General features: G+C 39.2%; 2 protein-coding genes across 16 annotated transcripts in view; one reads left to right on the forward strand and one right to left on the reverse strand.

Moving 5' to 3' along the window:
• Nucleotides 1-12,438, reverse strand: part of LOC120719217 (R3H domain-containing protein 2) — a 56,573-nt gene extending 44,135 nt beyond the window's left edge. For 10 of the 15 annotated variants that reach the window (XM_040008346.1, XM_040008310.1, XM_040008361.1 and 7 more), the window contains exons 1-2: nt 12,137-12,437; nt 11,734-11,785 (exon numbers count right to left, since the gene is read on the reverse strand). The gene's annotated coding sequence lies outside the window, so the exon portion shown is untranslated. Of the gene's footprint in view, nt 1-4,534; nt 7,759-11,733; nt 11,786-12,136 lie in introns of those variants that run through there. The other 5 variants (XM_040008273.1, XM_040008257.1, XM_040008376.1 and 2 more) reach the window with 3 other exon arrangements.
• Nucleotides 12,439-13,672: 1,234 nt separating this feature from the next.
• On the forward strand, nt 13,673-18,676 carry LOC120719283 (inhibin beta B chain). Its single transcript, XM_040008389.1, has 2 exons — nt 13,673-14,614; nt 15,460-18,676. Exons 1-2 carry the CDS (start codon nt 14,272-14,274, stop codon nt 16,239-16,241), a joined length of 1,125 nt encoding a protein of 374 aa, XP_039864323.1. The 5' UTR covers nt 13,673-14,271; the 3' UTR covers nt 16,242-18,676.
• Nucleotides 18,677-19,068: the final 392 nt, after the last annotated feature.

The following is a 19,068-nucleotide window of genomic DNA, read 5'->3' on the forward strand; positions in this document are numbered from 1 at the left end:
TTAGATGGAAAAGAGGATCTGATGTAATACAATTTAAGCAATACCAAGGGGCAATCAGCAAACACACCCATTACTGCATGCTAAAGCAGCTTCTAATGGTCAGAAGTCAGTAACACAGAATCTGACTAGTCAACAGACTTGTCTAAAGCCACCATGGTAAAAACAACGACTTCACAACCATGCTAACAAGGACAAAATATAAACCTACAGGGAGTGCAGAATTATTAGGCAAATGAGTATTTTGTCCACATCATCCTCTTCATGCATGTTGTCTTACTCCAAGCTGTATAGGCTCGAAAGCCTACTACCAATTAAGCATATTAGGTGATGTGCATCCCTGTAATGAGAAGGGGTGTGGTCTAATGACATCAACACCCTATATCAGGTGTGCATAATTATTAGGCAACGTCCTTTCCTTTGGCAAAATGGGTCAAAAGAAGGACTTGACAGGCTCAGAAAAGTCAAAAATAGTGAGATATCTTGCAGAGGGATGCAGCAGTCTCAAAATTGAAAAGCTTCTGAAGCGTGATCATCGAACAATCAAGTGTTTCATTCAAAATAGTCAACAGGGTCGCAAGAAGCGTGTGGAAAAACCAAGGCGCAAAATAACTGCCCATGAACTGAGAAAAGTCAAGCGTGCAGCTGCCAAGATGCCACTTGCCACCAGTTTGGCCATATTTCAGAGCTGCAACATCACTGGAGTGCCCAAAAGCACAAGGTGTGCAATACTCAGAGACATGGCCAAGGTAAGAAAGGCTGAAAGACGACCACCACTGAACAAGACACACAAGCTGAAACGTCAAGACTGGGCCAAGAAATATCTCAAGACTGATTTTTCTAAGGTTTTATGGACTGATGACATGAGAGTGAGTCTTGATGGGCCAGATGGATGGGCCCGTGGCTGGATTGGTAAAGGGCAGAGAGCTCCAGTCCGACTCAGACGCCAGCAAGGTGGAGGTGGAGTACTGGTTTGGGCTGGTACCATCAAAGATGAGCTTGTGGGGCCTTTTCGGGTTGAGGATGGAGTCAAGCTCAACTCCCAGTCCTACTGCCAGTTTCTGGAAGACACCTTCTTCAAGCAGTGGTACAGGAAGAAGTCTGCATCCTTCAAGAAAAACATGATTTTCATGCAGGACAATGCTCCATCACACACGTCCAAGTACTCCACAGCGTGGCTGGCAAGAAAGGGTATAAAAGAAGAAAAACTAATGACATGGCCCTTGTTCACCTGATCTGAACCCCATTGAGAACCTGTGGTCCATCATCAAATGTGAGATTTACAAGGAGGGAAAACAGTACACCTCTCTGAACAGTGTCTGGGAGGCTGTGGTTGCTGCTGCACGCAATGTTGATGGTGAACAGATCAAAACACTGACAGAATCCATGGATGGCAGGCTTTTGAGTGTCCTTGCAAAGAAAGGTGGCTATATTGGTCGCTGATTTGTTTTTGTTTTGTTTTTGAATGTCAGAAATGTATATTTGTGAACGTGGAGATGTTATATTGGTTTCACTGGTAAAAATAAATCATTGAAATGGGTATATATTTGTTTTTTGTTAAGTTGCCTAATAATTATGCACAGTAACAGTCGCCTGCACACACAGATATCCCCCTAAAATAGCTAAAACTAAGAACTAAAAACTACTTCCAAAAATATTCAGCTTTGATATTAATGAGTTTTTTGGGTTCATTGAGAACATGGTTGTTGTTCAATAATAAAATTATTCCTCAAAAATACAACTTGCCTAATAATTCTGCACTCCCTGTATTTACAAAAGGAAATATAATATTAGTTCTCTTAGTATTGATAAATTAAGTGTCTCAAATGACACTGTGCTTTAAGGAGGGACAGCAGCACATCTGAATGTTGGTTTTTTTGTTTGATTGTTTTTTTAATGTCCATCAATATTTAACAAGCCATAAGTTAATCACTGATACCAATTAGTCACCAAATTCCAGTTGATAAATTCTGGACATTTCATGATATGAAATGTGTTGATGTGGTGAATTCTAAAGACAATTTCTCCTCAGCTGTGAGAATGTTAGCATGACACTGGCAACGCACCAGCCCCAGCACAGATCAGAAAGTACAGTTAATTAGAGAAACTGCACACTGCAGCGGCTCACTAGATCACGTAGCTGACCTGACAGCGGTGGCAGGTCATCAGTGTGCTGTGCTGTGCCATGCCATCTGTTTACCTGTAAAAGCCAACTGCTCCCAATAGGTCTGCCAGCATAAAGATACCAATTTCTGTTCCCTTCTTCTTACAGTTTTGCTTGCTTGCCTCTCTGCTCCTGTGTTCATCATCGCCTAATTATGCAAGTTGTTTTTGAGGCTATTTAATACACTAAGTTTAGAAGCACTCCTGAACTTGTCTTGTTTAAATACAACACCTCTCGTCTTTAGAGGACTCCTGCTGTCATATTTCGCTTTCTTTTAGTTGTCTCTTCATTAAAATTCACCAAGTGGGCACACGTCTGTCCCAGTCTCATCTGAGGATAAAGTAGATACAAGGTTGAGCTGACCTACCTTGAGCCACATAGTCATTTTACTTGAACATATAAGCCCCACAGTAAAGCACAAGTTGTCTCTATAGTTTACAGCTCAAATAATTGCAGTTGGATTTTACTGGCCGTTCTTCCTTTTAGCTCCTGTTAGCCATCTACCTTCATTAAAGTTATGCTTTGTGTCAGGTACATTCATTTGTAATGCAGATGTCAATTCATCAGAAAAGAACTGATGTATTTATAAAAGGTCACACATAAATTAGCATGTATTAATACCATAATTAGCTCAAATGAGGACACATCAAAAATTAAAAAAAAAAAAAACATTGTAAAAGTTCAGATGAGTAGGGAAAGTGTGAAATCAGATAAATAGAATTCAATCAGTGCTTCCTTATTGTTTGTTTTTGATGATTTGGTTTTCTTTTTTCCTGTAACAAAGACTGTATTTATCAATTCAAAATAAAAGTTTTGGAGTTAGATTTTTCTTAAAGTCTCAAAGGAGTAGGTGTGAACCTTCTGACGTATAAAGCAATTACAGCAGCAGTTTCTCAGGGGTTTGCTATTGATTTTTTTTCCCCTCTCTTTCTCGCCCTCTCGTGCTTCCTCTGTTTGATACACAGGCTTTTTCCCACACATTAACAATTAGTATGCAGCAGTGAGGCTATAGGTGCACCAACTACGTAAGGAGAAGAACTCCAATATCACAAACAAACAGCAAAAGTACTGGTCATGCAAGGATGCACACATAATTTTTATCAAGTGAGGGGATGGACTTTATTAGCTCAGTCAACGCTAATCACCTGACTTCAGCTATCTGTGTTGTGTTACAAGAGAAGAGACTCACATGTTAATAAACAGCAAAAGAAAAACAGCAATAGCTCTAGCAACATAACACCAAAGGAGCATTTTATATTTAATCTGGAGCTGTGGCAGTTGTCTGTCTTTTCAATTTCTAACTGAGAACAGGGTACAATGATGGGCTCGTTGCCATATTATGTACATCAAGCTAATTCAATAAGATGCATTACTTAGGAGACTAAAAGAGATGGATGCGTGTACATAAAAAATGAATTATATAAACAGGCCATGTTCAGAACAAGGGAGATCTGGGGCAAGCAATCAAAAAAAAAAAATAGAATAAAAGCAGGAAATGATGAGGATTGTGGGTTGATTTTTCAGGGTTATAACCACCAGAACAGTGATAGAGGGAAAGCCAGGTCTTCTAAACCTGAAGCAATGCTCAAGCCATAAGGATGGCTTGCTATTTATAGTGACAGATTTTTTATTCAAGAGGGTTCTGCTGTTGTGCATCTCTCACGGCTGTGCTGCCTCTCTCGCACCTCCTCTCTAGTCTGTTCATTCCCGTACACTGTGTTCCACAAATAAAGGAGGAGAAGTCTTAAATTCCAGGTGCATTCACAAACAGTCACAACCACTATTGCTTAAAATACAGTGCAATCCACATGCCTTATGTAAGCCCATACATTGTCCTTTTCCTCTGCACACCTCCCTCCCTCACAATCAGTATGACAGTGTTGCAGAGCAACGCCTACTTCAGTGACTCTCCACACCACCAGCCCACCTCCACCCTCCTCTGTCCCTCCTCCCACACAGGGACAGTGGAAGGGAATTCCTTATTACCTCAGCATTTGCCTCAAACATGTTTCATGACCCTGTACACATGACACTGGTAAATACGCCACACATTATAGTATCTTAGATGCTTTCATGTATACATTTTTTCTGTGCAAATGCAATCACATGTGATAAAATAAACTGTATACACACACTATAGGAAACTACCTTTCAGTCAACCTTGATACATCATATTTGCACTGTTGATGAGACATTGCTTAAAAATGCTTTAGGAACTTCACAAAAGTGATAATGCAATGTGTCATAACAATAGTTAATTATAGCAGCAGCAATGGCTTCATGCTAAAAATCACACCTACAGCTACAGAAGCTACATCTCACCTACAAATTATTAACACCCAATGACAAAGACGCACAAGCACATTCACTTACAGTGCACATCCTTCCTGTATTTAGAGTTCAGCTCTATGGATCTCGAGCCAAATCAGATCAGGTGTCTCAGATAAAACCAAATCATCGCAGGAGAATGAGCAGCAGAAGCAGATCTGGGCAACGCTGTCATTAGTTTTCTCTCCCACTACAAATAAATGTATCCCATTTCCTGCTGGAGTTGTAGGGTGTTTAAGGTCTTTCTTCCGTCTCTTCAGCTCATTCAACTTTTGTCGTCTTCAAGCTTGCCGTGTTGTCTTCTTGTCTGTACACACTACCAGCTCAGTTTTCTTAATGGCTTTCATGAAAACGGTCAAAAAAACTCTATTTCGACTGCCCCCTTTCTTTTTCTGAATGAAGCACAAGCACAGCAGTGAGAAAGAAAATCTTGCTTGTAAGCTGGCTCCCTCTCTCACTACCACACTTATGCCATCATGCGCACAGTGTGCACCCCTCCCTTCTCCTCCGACCCTCCCTTTCGTGTGGATTCTGTCTCTCTCTCTCTCTTACAGGTCTTGTTTGCTCTCTGCCTTTGTGAAACAATATAATTGCAATGACAGGCAAACCATGGCGCGCAAGAAGCCAAGCTGTTTAAAGAGTTGCTTGGATCCGCTATAATGTCACTTGATACAACAGTAGCACCACTGAAAGCTTATAGTAAATGAATGAATATAAATAAATAGACTCTTTTACAGGTACAGGTTAAGGTTTGGAACTTTTTTTGCAATAATCAAACACCTGGAGACAGGCAGAAGCCACAGTCCCCATTCATCACTCATTATATGGAAAGTCTGAAGTCGTTGTCTTTGGCGTTTGTCTGGACAAACTAAATGAGTACTGACAGATGCTGGTGAACCAGACAACTGCTCCAATATATAAACAATTTTTAAAAAAAAATAAAGAGGAGGAAGGGAAGATGGAGTGAAATAATGAAACCACCTCATTAGCAAGGAAAAGCCTTAATCCCACAAGACAACACATTTGCATGTTTTCCCAGTAGCCCCCACTGCAAATGACAGCTGAAAGATGCAGTGGAGGGAAATTATGCAGTCAAAAGTTCAGCATCAAGGAAAACATCAGGAGGATTATCTGTCTCATGGTTTCAGGCTTGACAGTATGTGACCAGGCTTTATAGAGCAAAATTTGAAGAAAAATGTTAGACTGTGGTCCCTCTAGAAATTGTATTCATGCAGCTGTGAAAAAAAGACTGATTGTTCAATCATTAGTCAAAAGTCATTTGAATATCAACTCACAACTTGCAGACAAAGGAGCTCGCGATGCAAGTTAGACTGCACATCCTTAGTTCGCTAAAAAATTAAAAATTTAATGTACCACTGGTCAAAACTTTGGTACCGCTTAAAAAAAAAAAAAAAAAAAAAAAAACGTAGTGCAGCATAAAAAGGCCTCAAAGTCCACACACGATTTCAGCTTTTAGATGGCTGCAGGGTTCTTTGCATGACAAATACCAACAGCTTCACCAAGTTTCACTTCATGCAAGTTATAACACAATCCAGGGGATAAGTCGATCATTAATATTAAGTCTACAATTAAGAGAAGATTTCATAAAGGCAAATAAAATGATTATTTAAAACAGACTTTACTAAAAGATGCACGCCATAGGATTGGACTTCAAGAAGTTGAAGACGAAGAAGTCGAAGAAGAAAAATGGTGCACATTGTTTTGTGGGGAGTTCTACCCCCGTCCATCATGGATACTTGCATGCAATTGACATATAGGCCTGTTTAAATGCATATCAGAATATCATTTTCACCAGTTTCACAGATCAGTGTTACATTTCTAGTCAGCTAAAAGTCTCAGTAAATCTTGTTTTCTCAAAACACTGTTTTATGTGTCCAATCTTTATTCAAATAGAACAAAACTGTTTTAGCCCTTTCCTCTTATAAATGCAACCTCCTCTGGACCCTTGATATCACTGACACATCAGCATATACATCCATAAGATGTGGTTTGATGACCATTAGAACAATTTCTATGTTTTTTCCAGGCGTAGCTGCGTAGGCAGAGACCACCCTTACTGACTTCTGATGCAAACCCAGTTGTTTTGTTCTGTGATCAGGCATGAAATATGACAGAAAGCACTCAGTTCAGAAAATAGCTTCAAGGATTACTTCTAGTAGCCTTTCAGGTAAAGAGTTACAGTACTACAAGTTCACGCAGAAACATAGAAACAACCCTCCAACAGCAACTTGGGTACTCTGAGCTTTGTTACTTTTATAGTACATGTAGTAATTATTAGGTTGTTCTGTAATGCTTTTCTCCTGCTTTGGGAGAGGGCAGTTTATGTTCAAATATATATCTAGACTCACATCAATCCTCGATATTTATTTCATTTATTATTTCATAATTTGAATCAAACTATCAAAATGTGATTTCAGTGCAGAGTTCAGCTTTAAGGCTGACGATATACATAGTGCCACCTCTGCAGAGACACAAAAGTAATTAGACAACTGACTGACATGCAGATTCATGGCCAGGTGAAGTCTGTTCCTCATTCCTCATTTTGCGATGACAAATTCAACATCAAAAATCTGAGATTATTTTCAAGTGCATATAATAACTATTCACTGTTCACTCTTAATAAGAGGTATTTGGTCACATACTGTCAATTAAGGTACAAAAATAAATAAACCTGTCCATGAGAGACAGAAAAACTGAGAAATGGCAAAATCAGCAGAAATCACTGACCAGCTCAGCAACACCAGAAACGCCCTAAAAGGGTAGAAACCAACTGAAGTAAATAATCGCAGAATTCTTTCCGTGGTTAAGAAATATCTTTCACAACATTTACCTAACTCAAGCATACTCAAAGAGGTATCACTGTCAGAGTTTAAAAGAGATGCACAGGGTATTTAAATACAGAGGGTTTACAGCAGTTGTGCAATACATGGATTACACTCAACAACAAGAAAGCTAGAATACATTTTGCCAGAAAACATCTAAAACCTGAACGTAGAACCTGCCCAGATCTGGGGGAAAAAAATATTTGGACATATATTAATTAAATCAAGCACAGCTTGCACTATAATGAAGGGAAGACAAACTGAAAAGGTAACGAATGACTCATGATCCTTAGCGTAGGGCTGTGAGATATGACTAAAATCTCTTATCCCGATATAAAACATCTATCATCCGATAACGATATAAATCACAAAAATTTAACATTTTCTGTAAATTCTGTGAATCTCGGGTTGCTGAAGTGTTTCCAGCTGGGCGTTGTGTACCTAGAGTCGAGTGTTTTAACCGATGCATGAAACTACACATTTTTAGACATAGGAAACAGCAGCCGATACAACATTTGTATTTATTACACAGCGTGCTGCGGGGGAAAGCCTGTTCTAACGTTTGAGTCTAAGGTTTATTTTTTAGCACCTGACGGCTCCTTTTTGCTTCTCATCCGTAAATACTCTGCATACTTTTTCACGTGATTCCGTTTATTTTGAGAAGTCTCAACAGGATCTTGAGCTTTATTATGAAAGGTTTATGTGGAAAATAAACAAGCGGACATGCGATGGTTTTACCGTCGTTGTTGCTAACGACAACGCATAAAAACAGGCGATTGTCCGTCTGTTGTGTGGTTATATTAAATATAAGAGAAAGAGAGAACTTTAATAAATTAATATAGCCACTACAGTGACCATCAAAACTATGAGAAAATAATGCCGTAAACAGTTTATTTTGCGACACCATGAAACAAACGATAGCGTAAAATGAAACTATAGACATTTTTATATCGTCATCAGATATATATCGTTATATCGAACAGCCCTACCTTAGCATGCCATATTATCTGTCAAATCTAGCATGAGCATGTATGGTTGCCAGTGGAACCGGTCCACTAGTGTTTATTGATGATGATAAAAGTAGTAGTAGGAGGATGAACTAAGTGTACAAGGCTACAGTCTCTGCTCAGATTCAAATCCTACAAAACTGAACATCACTCCACGGAGTGAATGGATAATGAATTACAACAGACTACGGTACAAATGCAACCTAAGAGTTTCTTCAGTGGCCAAGCCAGCCACCTGATCTCAACTTAACAAAGCATGCTTTTCACCTACTGAAGATAAACCTGAAGGCAGAAAAACCCACAAACAACCAGCAACTAAAGGTGGCTGCAGAACAGGCTGGCAGAGCATCTCAAGGGAGATTTAGTGGTGTCCAGGGGTTTTTGACTTCAGGCAGTCACTACAATCACGTCATCTTTGCCCAGGTATTTAAAATGATCATTTTTATATTTCAAATTGTGTTAGTCCAGTCACATTTGAGCCTCTGAAAATGTGTTATTATGAAAAACGCCAAAACATTCCAAACAATTAATGCAATGTGTTTGTTAAACCCCTTGTAGTGACAATAAAAGTTTGCACTTCACTTACATCTTGACTATCTGATTTAAAATCCACTGTGGTGGTGTAAAGAGGAAAAATTACAAATATTGTGCCATAGCCCATACACTTATGCACTTAACTGTACAATAAATTTCCCTTTAAAGTCGAAACACTGAGCAGAAGATCAGTACTGTGGCTCAGTGGTTAGTAGCATCACCTAACATTTGAGAGGGCCCTGCAAAACATAAGCAGCCAGAGAAATTTAATAAACAGCTGTTTAGCATCGAACTTCTTTTCTAGCATTGCTTAATTTAAGACACCAGACTTACCCAACCAATGATTCTACAATCCTAGCATGGGCTTGAATAAAGGTTCGTCTCAGGCTAACAACATGACTGGGATAAAATGCATTGCATGGACTAATGCCTCATAACCTGTCCTGTCACTTCTTCAGCCAGGTAGCTTCTTTCACAGATCAGTAAGAGAAGGGCTTAGAAAGAAGGAAGAAGAAAGGGGAGGGGCTGAGTGAGGATCAGTATCCAAAGATACCACAGATAGACTGAGTGGGAACACAACCACCTTACAAGATGCTGCCATTTCTGCATGCAGCATAGCTAAGCTAAAGCTATTATGAAACACTTGGAAAGCTGTTGTTATTTGCACTGCAAATATTCAAAGCAGTCATAACAGGTTTTTACAAAAACACCTTTATTTAGGCAAACCCACCTTATCTACTGTGATTCTGCATGGTCTGAGGACTGTGAGCCATATCTTTTACTAAATAAAGGCTACTAACAAATGCAAAAAACATCCAGCTTTGCAACAAAGTATACTAAAGTTAGTCAAGCTGATGTACCAATCTGAGGCCTGACTTATAACCATGTCACTTCCCTTCTGCTTTGATCGATAATTTACATCAAAGCAAGCAATGGAGGACAGTAATGGAAAAAGAAGACTGACAAACACTTAGAGTGGAAGACATCATGAGAAAATGAGTTCAGAAAACTAAGAACAGGTGAAGGGGGAACAAATGAAGATGGAGAGAGAGAAACAGAAGCAGGAGCAGTTAAGAGCAGAGACAGATAGGAGCAGCAGCAACAGCACCACGCTTGGTGCTTTGGCAGAGATCTATAAATAGCTCTTCAAATCTCTCTAGAAAAAGCCACTCTTCTGCTTATGCTGCTGCAAACAGAGATTCAGAGGCAAAAGCAGATATCTGAGCGATAAATACACAGATATAATCTTATTGGATAAGTTTCTTTTTTTAATTACTCTGGGTTTAAAATATGCTTACAATGGCCATATTGGCTTGTATGAATACATGAATGCAGGAAGCAAATACATTAAAGTGAGCAAGTTAGCATAAAAACCACATGATTTACTAGAATAGGCGAAAGCACCCTGCAAACCACAATAAACACGAACATGAAATTACATATACTTAACAGATAGTAATCAACAAATTTCCTGATTTTCATAAAACTCCATAAGCAATCGATGCTTCACAGTTACATGAATTTATGTATATGCACAAAGATCCACAGGCTGCAGGGTATAAGGGAGGGAAATATGTTGACAGAGAGGCAGGTTACTCCATCTTTCTCATTGGTGGCCTTAGCAACAGTAGACTATTGATTCAATGACTCACCTCCTACAGATCTTACAATGGACCATACTTTTCAATGATACTGCCCTGACACCAACAATCATACTCTGTGTTGCTTACAAAATATTTAAGAGAATAAAGCTGTGTTAGGGGAAAAAATTGATTATAAAGTAGTAACAGTGCTTTAAACCAGAAAAACTAACATTGCTTTATTGGGGTTATCACCTTGGACTACTATTAATCTAACTGGGAAGCATTTTTATGACAATCTCAACATCAAATGGAACTAAAATGGAAGTCCCTGCTTGCCACTTATCAGTTCTCATTGTCACATGACTAGCCAACACCAACTGATATGTTGGGGGGGGGGGGGGGGGGAGTTTTTTGTTGTTTTCCCAGGCACACATGTTTTCCCAGAGCAGATGTTTGAACCACTTATTCTATGCTGTGATCCCACCTTGTTTTCACAGCACTGTTGCTGCCTATTTTAGGATTGAGTTTCAAAAAAGTAAAGCTAAAGCCAAGACTCGGAGAGTGATGACCACGTGTGAAGTATGTCTTGAGAAAACCCCACTGTTTTCTCGATCACTTACAACAGTGCGTTTTACAGATGATTTACTGGGGCACAAATCTCTAGCCAGCTCTGAGTCACTAATAATGAATTATTAAGGAATTAAGACTGGAAGAGCCAAGGCTTAAAATCACTGATATTTACTTAGTCTTGAATGTCAAAAAGCAAGCTAATGAAAACACTTAACACAATACAACCTTAAATTGCTTGGAGCAGTGAAGACGGCTTAGTACTGTAGTACAACCTGCATTCCGCCATGCAACCCACCGGCACTCAGTCCTATAAAAACACTACAGCTCTGTAACTTTCCGTTGGTTTGTATTAATATCTCAACCTTGTTAGCTGACGTTTCAAGTCTTGAGTTGTTATATGAAAGTCACACACGTCAATAAATAAAACTTTGTTGTATCCAGTGTGTGTTTTGAGTACGACTTCAATGAAGAGCCATAAGCAATTAACAATTACTTAATTTTGATTCATCCAGATAGTTAATCGCTTCGGAAAAAGCAAATATTCCCAGGGTTTTAGTGAACCTTCTCGGTCACGATTGGAAGGATAAAATGTTAACATGGCCATCTCGTGCCTGGCATAGAGAAGGCGGACTTTAAAGATGGTGCTTAACGTTGCGTTACATATTAAAGATAGTGGCTCTTGAGTCATCTTCGCGGGTTCGGCTTACCGTGTTGTTGGCAGTATGTCTTGAGTTGCGTGGAGAATCCTTCAACTTGGGTCTGTAGAAGACAGATGGCAGTTTGGTCAGAGTCGTAGCTGTGCAGCTGACTGAAAATATTAGCTTGCCTCTATGCTAACAATAGCTAGTTCACAGCATTAGCCTGCCTCGTCCGGCGTGTATAATTAGCTACCTAGCTAATACTAGCCCGCTAGCTAGCCTTTTCTTTTTAGTGGACGCTAGCTACTCAGCGTCCATGAAACACAACGTTAATATTACAACTCGCTGTTCAATAAGAGTGTGCCGTGGATCACAGAATGGCGAAACTTGCTGTGGACATGTACAAGCACTGTCAGGTCTCAAAATAGAAGGTGCTAGCTAGTACGGTTAGCAAGCTTTCCAAATGACTTACCGATGCTAATATAATGGTGCTGCTAGCTTGAGTTGGCTCACCGCGACCCCGACTGTCAAAATAGCGCCGCGTGAGGGGAGAGCAGCATGGACGTTAATGCGAGATAGCAAGCGCTGAAGAACACGGCGGTCGAGTCCGACGCAGGAATACTGCTAAATAACAACTAAACCCTAAAGAATAAATGACACAAAACTAAAGAAAAAAGAAACAAAACGCTATTCCCCCGTCAGGGCTCCGGCTTGTGTGTGTTAGCGTCACTTTTTTCCCCTCACCGACAGTTGACGTCAGCGGCGTACCTCCTAGTCGTACGGATACGTAGCCTACAGGATGCATGAGAACTTTGTTTTGTGCATCAAGCGTTAAAATGTAATATGCAGTTTCGTTACATCTCAGTGATGTATGTTTGAAAATCTATTACTGGGATGTAATTTGACAGCTGTCCACTTCTGTAGGAGATGTGCCATTCAAAGTTGTTTAAATACTATAAAATGTAACGATTTCACATTTCTTAAGATGATATTTTTCTTCTTATAGCCTATAACATCTAGTCTATATATATATATATATATATATATATATATATATATATATATATATATATATATATATATTTGTATTGTTTGTATTCACGGCATTGGTTAAAAATACGCTGGTTTTAACCTTATTTTTCAAACCTCCCTAGGAAAAATGCTGACAATTCTAGGTAATAAATGTAACGTGTTTATTTGATTTAACTTTACGTTTAAATTATTCAAATGTATTGGGCACATTCTTTGACACAACTTGGTGAGGTCAGTTGTAATTCTCAAAATGCCCCACACGTGGGCAGGCAAGTACTCCTTTAACATGATAAGGCCTTGACTCACATTTAACACTAAACGTGAACACAAAGAAAATAAAAGAAATAAAAATGCGTGCAACCCGTGTTGTGATCCATACAGTTTATGTTTGTGGAGATGTGCGCACAATCAACACGTGACCGCTTTAGGATAATCTGTTTCACAACTATTATTTCCATGTGCATATGCATATAGTTTATGTGTTAAATGATTGTGGAAGTCATTGTTTTTCCTGCTCACACTGGACCTGGACCCCGACATGATGAAAAGAGGGTCACTTTAACGTATGTTTGCCTATTTAAGTGCATACACTGTCCGGCTTATTGGCAGCGTTATCTTTAGTAGGCTATGTCAAGCTGGCTCAGCACTTTTGCGAGAACCCAGACAGACAAATCATGTACCGACATGAAGGCAGGATTCGCCTTTTCCCAGCTTTCTCTTTCTCTCCTTCAAACACACACACACACACACACACACACACACACACACACACGCACACACATACACACACGAGGCATCGTTTTACTGCACCACATTATGACACCTTGCAGGAAACATGACGGAACGTGTTTCAAATACCGCATTAAACTCTCCGCCTCATATCCTCCAGTGTTTTCGGTCAGGTTAAGCTAAAGCCCACGGATTCAATTGCTTGGTGTCTGTGGGACACGAATATTCTGTAAGTAGGTTAAAGGGCAAAGAATTTCAACTTTGATCGACAAGAACGTTGGTAGGTTACGTATCAGTGGCACCGAAGTGGAGAAACGTGGCACAGAAAATACCTGTTGTGATAAACTCAAGACCTTATCGGGCTTTCCCGATATGTGTCCAAACCAGCCATGGACTTGCGTAGTAATTAATCTAAAGCAGCGTGTGATATCATGTAGCACGTGTACGCAGCGACTGTGAGACAGTAACCTACATGTGAACGCGTGTTGCGTGCGTGTGTGTTGCGTGTGCCCGTGCGTGTGTTGTGAGAGAGGACAGAGGTGTTTTGCCAGTAATTTCCAAGCTTCCCGATGCGCTCATTGGTGCATCCTTCCAACGTGTCACCAGTTTTGGTGGATTACCCCAGATATCTTTACCATCAGGAGGGTGAAACATCACTCAGCTCCTCTCTTCACGAGCTACCAACAAGGACCTCTGACGTTTGGGAGACTTTCTTTCGCAAAGAACAACTCAGAAGGGGAAGGATTTGAAGATTTTTTTTATTGGTTGTCCAGTTTAGAAGTCTAGACGTTTATTAGTTACCTCAGTCCGAGTACAAATACGCAGTTATTTACTTCAAGATCGAAGATGGCCATGTCTTTGTCACTCTCAGCGTTCCTCCTGTTGGCACCGTTGCTGTTTAAGGGTCTCTGGGTCAGTGGCTCCCCGGGCTGCGCGTCTTGCAGGTTGTCAGCGATGGATAAGGACGCAGAGGAAAGGATGATGATAGAATTCGCCAAGCAGCAACTTTTGGACAAACTGCACCTGAAAGAGAAACCAAACATCACTCACACCGTGCCCCGGGTCGCGCTCCTCACGGCGCTGCGCAAACTTCACTCGGGGCGCGTCAGACAGGATGGTACCCTTGAACTAGAAAACAATATACCAACCAGAGATCAAGCCTATGAAATAGTGAGCTTTGCAGATATAAGTAAGTCTTGTATCCACTTTCTATGCTATAAAGCTGTTTTCGCATGGCACAATAACGCTACAGGAGAGCGCGTTGTGATTAATAAGGTCTCTTTTCCTGCGTAAGATATTAACATAAGGCTAGGGTTCCCTGAACTATTATATTGTAATATTAAGGATCCAAGTATCTATCGTTACTTATATGCAAAAAGGTTTGCTCCCCTTGGGCAAACTACATATTTTATTGCCTTTTAAAGTGGAAATACATGAACTGGTGGTAAGCAAGCTTTAAAAGGAATCTATCTTTCAGTGTTACATTGTTGCACTTTTAACAAGATTTACACGGGAAAGTAATAAAAAGTGAATTTACGTAATTTCGTGCAGGTTGTGGTGATAGGATTCTGATTTGGAGTTGGGTGGCAGACAAAGAGGACAAGAATGAATATGTAAATCAAAATCTGTATGAAGTGCATAGACAGCTTCTGCAAAGAGGAGTGCAAATGACTAAAAGCCCTCTCTCAGAAGGTTTCTGTTGCTGGGGTCTCCAAAATCTGTTATACATATTCACAACATAAAATGCAACGGTGCATTTAAATTTGAAGAAATCTGAAGATGGCTGCTTGCTCCAGGACTTGCATTTGGGTCTTTATATTTAAAATCAAATACACATGTAATCTGCCTAAACATTTAAATACAATATCCCTTGTGCTGTATTGTAGGAAAAGTTAACCATAAGGTGAAATGCTTAAAACAGTGAAAGAGGATTGTTACTTCCATTAATTTTATAAGGGTAAGAAAGGTGATGAGCTATGAAGTTTTTCCAGATATTAACATTGTGTGTTTTTCTTAATTGTCATTGTTTCATAGATGATGCAAAGAGCAGTGACAAGGCAAGCGTTAGCCTTACCTTTCAGTTTCTGCAGGAACGTGGCCAAAGTATCCAGGTCCTCCAGTCCTCTTTGTGGATCTATGCCCGTGCCTCTGAGGACCCACAACGGAACTCTCGTCTCCTTGCCCAGGTTTTCCTCTCCGTAGATGGTGACATCTCAGGCTCTAATCGGACCTTGGTGATGGAAAAGATGTTGCACGTCAAGGAGAGTAACTGGCACACTTTCTCTGTCACCCACACCCTGCAAACCTTCTTGGACGGGGGCCAACATCGGCTGCAGCTGGAGGTCACCTGCGAAGAAGACGGACAGAACCTTTGCTCCCTAGATGGCTCTGCTGAAACCCCCTACCAGCCCTTCCTGGTGGCTCAGGTGCGTCTCCGTGATGACCACTCCAAGCATTTGCTCAGGAAGCGCTCAGTGCGTTGCGGTGACGATGTAACAGTCTGCTGCAAGAGAGACTTCTACATCAAGTTTAAAGACATCCAGTGGGATGAGTGGATCATTGCGCCTGAAGGCTACCATATGAACTACTGCATGGGACATTGCCCCCAACATCTGTCCGGTTCCCCAGGTATAGCATCCTCATTCCATGCCACTGTCTTCAGCCAACTCAAAGTCAATGGTATTAACACAGCTACAGCCTCATGCTGCGTTCCCACAGAGCGTCGACCACTCTCCATGGTTTACTTCAACTCTCAGCACAGCATTGTCAAAACAGATGTCCCTGACATGATAGTGGAGACCTGTGGATGCACATAAAAAATTGAGTATTACTATTAGTGGTATAATTAATTATTTTCTTGAGTGTATTGTAGACAAGTTGACTTAAAGAAACACAAATTTGACCAACTTTGGACAAACAACTTTTACACAGAGTACTTTAAAATGAGAAATGCCCACCCAAAAGACTTTTGAATTATCGACAGAGGATGTTACTAAACTATCTTTACAAATACAAACACGTTTGTTTTATAGCAGTTACTCAATAGGTGTGTTGTGTGTATTTTTGCATAAACGTATGAATTAACACTCTAGGTTTACATTAAGAAAATTATGGGCACAAAAAAGAATATTATGAGTATATAAGTATTATGTTCTAAAGAAATAGGTATTGATACAGTTTACTGCTTGTAGTAACTTTTAATTTATTTCTAAACTCTTGTAGTCAGTATTTAAAGAATCTCAAATGCATTTCAGTGCCTAGAGGTGAGCAAATACGCTAAGTCTGGATGCAGATACATTTATTCTTTTATATGTCAGAGACAAAAATCAAAGAGCAGCACTAAAATATGAAAGACTCAATAATAAAGTTTAAATTTCAATGCAAAAAAGTACAGTGAATACAAAAGTACAGTAATGATATCAGGTTCCATTTTCAAACTTATATAAACCCATAAAGTCTTGCATTAATTAATTTTCACTTTTGTCATTTGTACCTTACAACTTTTACTTTTCACATGCTGCCGGGATGAAGTTCAAAGATGCACTACATTTTTTTCCTAATTCATTGTATGTTTTATAGTCTGTTTTGTGTTATAATCAGTGTCCAAATGTAAAAAAATTATATATATATTCTATACTTTCATTTTTACGTAACTATTTCTTTCATTGTAAATCTTCATCCACCTAAATGCTGCTGTTTTACAGAAATGCTTTCAAAGCAATGAAAAACTTTTAAAGCGTGCCTTTTTCTTTAACTTCTGATGACATTAAAGCAAATACATTTACATTCCACAAATACTTTGATCACATTGTGAGGCTGCGAGGGGAACAAGTTGTTGTTACAATGCAAGAAATCTGGACTGATTTCTGTCAAAGGGTACCCCATGCTGCATGCAGCTGGAATATGTTTAATCAGCATCTCCACTGTATTATTTACACAACCTGGCTTATCATTTGGGCAACTGTGGTTCAAACAGCATATGAATCCAAGGTTATTCTCAGCAATGTGAGCAAACATTTAGCTATTGCTTCAGTGTCAGGTGAAGGTTTGGAGGGTAGGTAGGTCAGTGAGCATGTGCTGCTGCACGCTGGCATTTTTAGCTCTCAAAGTCTAAAGATTGCAAAATTTCATGCTTTCCAGGTGGAGGCAGTCTTGTTTCTTTCATATGCTGGAAACATCGTACACATGTCCCAGTAGCATAATTTACGCTTCATAATTTCACAATCTTTGCATAGCTGTATAGTTTTAACTGTATAGCAGAATGTCTATCGGAATATTACCAAGTAAAGCAAATGTTTACCGATTTCCATACTAAAATCACTTCACAGTTTAAATTTGGTGGGAAACGGTGCAAACTGAGATCTACTCAAGGAAGGGAAAAATGAAAACAGCAGTACAACAACGAGAAAGCAAAGGAGCTCAGCAATAGATTTTTTTTTTTTAGTTTCCCCAACTTTGAACCTGGAAGAGTGTTAATAAATTAATGTCTATCAATACATCACATTTTTATTTTTAGAGATGATACCCAGGGTTTCTTTACTTCTACCTGTATTAACACTGTGTTCATCTTGGCTGTATTGATATACTATATGTCTTACGGACTTGGATTTTACAGCCATAATGCAAAGGAAACAATTGAAACAGTGCATGGGGGAATTTTTTTACCAAAGACCATAAAAACCCTTTTATTTTATTTTTGTGCTGATATTTGATAAACTATTTTCACCTCTCTCTCTCTTGCCTCTATGAGCTGCTCTTGTATTAAAGCAATTTACTTTACACCTGTGTGAAATAATTATAAAACTGTTGTATTTTAATATTATGATTGATATTGTAGGCACTTCTTGTCCAAGACTCAATGTGACATTGAAGTGCCATTGCAACATATCTTATTAAGCACTTTATCACCCTACTGTATTTTAGAGTGTGCTGACAGTTCTATTACTGTACTTAATGCATCAGGTTGGCATTACCTGAAATACCTAAAAGCGGGCCTACAGAAAGAAAATGTCAATTTTCAAAGTTCTAGTTGTTTTTAAAAGTGTGTGTGTGTGTGTGTGTGTGTGTGTGTACTTTTGGAGCATTCACAGAATGCAAGAATTTGAATTCTGTTTCAATTGAAATTTGTAATCATTGTTGTTATTTTTGTATCATATTATTTTATTTTATGTAAATGAAAACTTTGTAAGAGCAAATACAATTCAGAAAAGTCAGTGTGTGATAAAATGTCATGATTCTATTTTTAATTAATAAATAAATCTATATTTTAAACAGACTAAATTGCTTCATTGTATTTTATTGTATAAATGGCATTTTATTGTATGTGTCTTATTCTTAAGCCACAACACACTGCAGTGTACAGCAAAAGCAGTACTGGTTATTAGGTAAATTAAGCCAACTGTAGCAGCAAAATGTAAGTACAGTACTGTGCAACAGCCTTGAGCTCATCTTTCCTCCCATTGCTTTAGTTGAATCTATAAAAATAACAAAGATAAAACAGACTTAAAAAGAGCATTTTTGCACCAACAAGCTGATTCCCAAAGACCTGTTAGATCAAACCTTGGCATATCTCAGCATGGTATGTAGTGTGTTCTTAAAATAAATCTGATGAAACTGAACAAATCAAAGACAAAACAATAAGTG

The sequence above is a fragment of the Simochromis diagramma genome, unplaced genomic scaffold, assembly GCF_900408965.1.
Source record: "Simochromis diagramma unplaced genomic scaffold, fSimDia1.1 OVJJ01000320.1, whole genome shotgun sequence".
Lineage (NCBI taxonomy): Eukaryota > Metazoa > Chordata > Actinopteri > Cichliformes > Cichlidae > Simochromis > Simochromis diagramma.

Excerpts from the sequence above, each read along its gene's own strand:
- LOC120719283 (XM_040008389.1), top strand. The coding sequence starts at position 14,272 with ATGGCCATGTCTTTGTCACTCTCAGCGTTCCTCCTGTTGGCACCGTTG. Across the intron at positions 14,615-15,459 it reads AGTGAGCTTTGCAGATATAA|ATGATGCAAAGAGCAGTGAC; the intron begins GTAAGTCTTGTA and ends ATTGTTTCATAG.